The sequence below is a fragment of the Austrofundulus limnaeus genome, unplaced genomic scaffold, assembly GCF_001266775.1.
Source record: "Austrofundulus limnaeus strain Quisiro unplaced genomic scaffold, Austrofundulus_limnaeus-1.0 Scaffold637, whole genome shotgun sequence".
In the NCBI taxonomy this organism is placed as follows: domain Eukaryota; kingdom Metazoa; phylum Chordata; class Actinopteri; order Cyprinodontiformes; family Rivulidae; genus Austrofundulus; species Austrofundulus limnaeus.
The window spans coordinates 47,078-51,949 of NW_013953039.1; the positions used below are offsets into that span (position 1 = coordinate 47,078).

The following is a 4,872-nucleotide window of genomic DNA, read 5'->3' on the forward strand; positions in this document are numbered from 1 at the left end:
ATATATAAATACTGAATATGGGCCAAAAGGCAAGTTTCAGTGCCCTATGATTTTATGTGTGAACATAAACATAAACATTATTGTTTGTTTATTTTTACCAGATTCTAAAATTAATCAATTTAGACCTGAAGTATTCCAGAACTCACAACAGGTTCCAACATTTCATTTAAAGACACGCCCCCCCCAAAAAAAACAAATCTTGTAACACAGATATCTTGTTACACAAACTGAATCATACCTCCCCTATTCAAATATCTGTATTTGAGAGAATTGTTACTCGTTTACAACAATCCATTTATGACATTTATAATGTTTAAAGAAGAAAATGTTACATTTTACTTTCTTTAATTAAACTAAAATCAGGCCAAATTGTAAAAGCTGGGTTTAAAATTTATTTCTGACAGTTTGAAAACCATGTTTTTTACACAGATAATTAGAGACATGACAGAAACAGTGCTCTGATTTAAATCATTTTTGAACCTAAAGACCTTTTTTTTTTGTCCTGATACATAAAACCATTGACAGAGTGGACTTTCTGTGTCCTACGCCTGCGTTTTCATTTTCTGTTTTAGCAGAAAATTGTGTTTTAAAAGATAGTTGTAATATTAACTTTAACGTGGTTATAATTCACATTCTTAAACTAACAAATACGTGTGAAGTGAGTTTGGTTTTCTTTGAAAAGGTGAACTGTTGGCAGACTGCAGGATTGATTCGAAGGTTGGGGTGACTCCCTGTGGAATTGAACACGCATGTCTTTGTCTCACAGAGTCCACGGTGATAGTATAAACAGCATCCAGACGGTGGACCTGCTGTCAGAAAGAGCGACCCGGCAGATCATCTTCACGGACGACATGAATCTGCCCGTCACAGATGTTAATGTGAGTCTTGTTGTGTAGAAGCTGAACGCTGTGCTGGACTCACATCATCAAATGGTGTGTTTTTGTTAACTCACAGGAAGACTTGGCTTCACCAAACAAGCAGCCGTCTCAGGACCTGGACTCCTGCAGCACCGACCTGAAGGACCCCAGTGAGGACAGCGACACTGACTCAGGCAATGGCTCGGACAGCGGTGGTGACTGCAATCCTGTCTACAGGCCTCGTTTCTGTAGCCATGGTGACCAGCGACTGAAAGCCCAGTTGTCGGGCTCAGAGAGGGCCGGTCTGCAGGACAGAGGTGAGAAAACAAGAGAGGATGGAGGAAGCAGCATGACTTGTGTTTTCACAAAGCCAGGGATACTGGAACTCCACTCTCAAATCACAGTCCTACACTGACCCTAACACTTCATATTACCCTAAAACCTGTTAGCTTGTAAAATCACAACAACAAGGATTCTAGTAACTCCTCTCATTCTTTCCACTCTATTTTTAGAAACGTTTTGTCACGAGGATACGTCAGAACGCCACGGTCGTGTGGCGCAGCTCAGGAAGGCGTTTGCAGATGAGCCTCAGCAGAAATCACCTTACAAACCGCCCGTACCTGCCAAACCTGCTCATCTGCAGAGAACCACCCGCATTCATTAAAGCTCACCCTGCTGCAAGTATGGAGAGCCAGCGATGCAGCTGGACCAGCTCCCTCTAAAACCGTTTATGCACATAAACTTTCCTTGGATGTAATGTTGTGGACACACACCTGCAGACGGAGCTGGATGGAGACCGTGCACTGAAGTTTGAAAAATCTGAACCACTTAAAGCAAAAATGCAGATGTTTACGATGTGCCTGTGACTGAGCAGCAGATACAAAAGGTGTTCACAACTCAGACACACAAATGGACATTTGACCGGAGAGAAAAAAAACTCTACAAGGATATCTGTTTTTACAACCAAAAATAACTGATAAACTAAATACTTATTATTCTGTGCTGATCCAGATTGTTTTAAAATGTCTGTCACTTGTTTGCACTGTTTAATGATGGTCACTGAACAGGATCGTTCCACAGTTTTATTAAGTGATCCAGGAGGTTTGGGCATAAAAACTAAAAACCTAAAATGGTAAATGAATTAATTTAACACCCATACATATACCTGCCCTGAGGTTTTTTGGCCTGTTGAAAACAAATTGCCCAGATCATGATAGTTTATCAAAGAAACAATGGACCCCCAGAGGAATTTTACTGAAATATTTTTTGATTCTCTTTACATTTTGATTTTAGGCAGAACATTGTGTTTCATCTGTCAGCTGGTTTAACATTGTGTTACGGTGTTTAAATTCAAAGGACTTAATGGCTCCCGACTTATTTTTTATCACCATATTTGTGGAATTGGAGCCATAATGAGCAGCTAATTCAGAAATATGCCACAACAGCAGCATGTTTCTACAGCTATTCAATCAAAAGAAAGATATTTATTCTCTAAAGATGGTGAATCCTATTATGTCTACATTTTAGCTTCTTATTCTTTTGATATTTATATCCCCTCATAGAATAAATTGTTATTTTAGAAGCACAAAATTACAAAGCCCGCGAGGGGACATGGGGGATTTTTTTTCTTTATACGTTCCCTCGCAATACTTTTGCGTTACATTGCAATATTATTTTGCATTCCCACGCAAAAAGATTGTTTTGTAGATGAACTGAATTAAATTAGACTTTTATTTTGAAATATCTGGTTACCAAAACAGGATATGTCGCCACAAGTTTGTGAAATTGACATTGATGTTGTGTGGCTGCACTGTGTTAAAATATTGGCATATGACATACTTCCATGTGTGGTTGTGTGATATATTCATTCTGAAGCTGAATTAAAGCAGTAGGCTAACTCGCTAATGGTGAACATGTTAGTTTGTTAATAAACCGGCAGGCACAACTGTGATAAACAACTTTTGCAAGGGAATGCAAAAGTATTGTGAGGTAACACAATACAATTGCGTGGGAACGCCAAAAAAATAAATCCCCCATGTCCCCTCACGGGCTCTGTACAAAATACTTGAAATCAAATCACACTTAAAATAATTTGACTAAAATGCTGCTCAGAAAAGCCAAACTAGCATCATCAGCTAAACTAGCATTAGCGGCTAATAGTAAACATTAGTGTCAACCACTGGTCCACTGTTGTGGAAAAACTAGCACTTTTGGTAACATTTATTGTGCCAAATGAAATGTTAGCGAGCTAAGATGCTATGAAAATGACAGTTGTATCTGAAAACTACACAGAGTCCTAATTTTCTGCCTAAAAATTGGTATTGTAGTTCTTGAGACCAGTCCCAAGACCCCATTTTGACCACTCGGTCTAGTCTTAGTCTCTGAGGACTCAGGATTTAATTTCAAGACCAGTCAAGTCCACAACTGTGGAAATATCACTAGGTTTCCAGAATATTGTCCAATGTATTTGTCAACATCCTTGCTTTCAATGGATGTAAGACATACTGATTCAAATCTAAGAGTGACTCATTGCTAATTATGTATTTTTGTTACCGCTCTCACCCGTCACCACCCTCTTTCATTCACACGCGGCACTCCGAGAAAGTGAGCAGCGGTTGTGTGGGAGCGAGTCTGCAAAATCTTCAGTAACACAGTTTGGCTACATAAATCCTAAAGGACATGTTTGTAACACAACATCTAGAAGAAAGCAAACAGCAACTTGTAAATTCTGCAGTGCTTTGCTTTCAGAGAAGGTGGGGACTACAACAAACATTTATCCTCACTTAGAATAGATGCACAAAGTTTTAGCATACTGAGCTAGCTAGTTAGCCGTCGGCCCTCACAAATATATTTAGTCAGTATTAGCTGTTTATATTAAGTTAGCAGTGTACAGTATGTTTCAGGGCACTATTTCTTTCTTTTTCCTTTTTTTAAATCTTGAAACAGTCTCGCCTTCACTTGGTCATGGTCTCAACTTGGTCCAGGCCCTAAAAGTCTTGTCTTGGTCTTGATACACTGTGGTCTAGGTTTTGACTTGGTCTCCTGTTGGGTGGTCTTGACTACAAATTCCACAAAACTAACAATTAATGTTTTAAATGATGTTCTGCTACTTTCCTGACTTTTGAAATAAAATAAATAATGTGAAACCAATGACAAACACACAAAAACTGTCAGGACATGATGATGATGAGATTTCCTCCTTTATATCAGCATTAGGTCTACCAGAGACGTACAGCCACGTCTTTTTTGTTTTTTTGATTTTGCTCTTCCAGGTCAGTATTCAGTAAATAAAGAAGATGGATTCTTTATTCACAGAACTTGACAAGTAAATTCTACGTTACGTCCTGATATTTTAGGGTAACTGAATTTATATAACGATAAACTGAGTTTCTGTGTCTGCCAGCTAGCTAATTTGATTAATTTTTGAATACTCAGTCGTCATACATCCTCTACAACACTTTCAGATATCAGAAGCTGTGGAAAACCCCGTAATCACAATGTAAACACGACAGCAGCAACTCCTTTAGAAGGTTTGGAGTATTTGAGCTGTAGTTACTACCTAACTATTTAGTCACATGGTAACTTTACTTGGTCACTAATTCATTCTTGAAACTCTGCTGACAGTTGTATATGCATTTGTACATTTTATTTATAATCATGTGACAAATTATTGCAATAAAATGTTTGTTTTTGTGCTCTTGCTTGGTTTATTCAGAGTGTTTGAGATAAGGTGGAATGAAGGAGAAAACGTAACGATAGTTAGATAGATAGTGGTGAGTTTCACAATGGTTATCCATTCAGTGGGATGAAGTGAGGGGGGGGAAAAGTCCATCAGAGATCAAACGAACAGCGCAGAGAGCCGATTAGCATGTGGTTTGGACTGAGACGGAGGGCAAGACAGAACAAATGAGAGTCTGGTCACGGGAAGCAAAACGTCACGCTCAACTCAATAAACCACATTCCCTCACCTCCTCCTCCACACGGTCAGGCCTCTGCGTGTGTGTGTGTGTGTGTG

At 39.0% G+C, this 4,872-nt stretch overlaps 1 protein-coding gene across 2 annotated transcripts in view; it reads left to right on the top strand.

The window, feature by feature from the left end:
- The window catches only part of LOC106531462 (SH2 domain-containing protein 4A), a 17,681-nt gene extending 15,814 nt beyond the window's left edge, over nt 1-1,867 (top strand). For both annotated transcript variants that reach the window (XM_014027335.1, XM_014027336.1), the window contains exons 4-6: nt 767-878; nt 955-1,174; nt 1,370-1,867. In XM_014027335.1, coding sequence (XP_013882789.1) covers nt 767-878; nt 955-1,174; nt 1,370-1,521 — 484 coding nt within the window. In that variant the 3' untranslated portion in view covers nt 1,522-1,867. The remainder of the gene's footprint in view (nt 1-766; nt 879-954; nt 1,175-1,369) is intronic.
- Nucleotides 1,868-4,872: the final 3,005 nt, after the last annotated feature.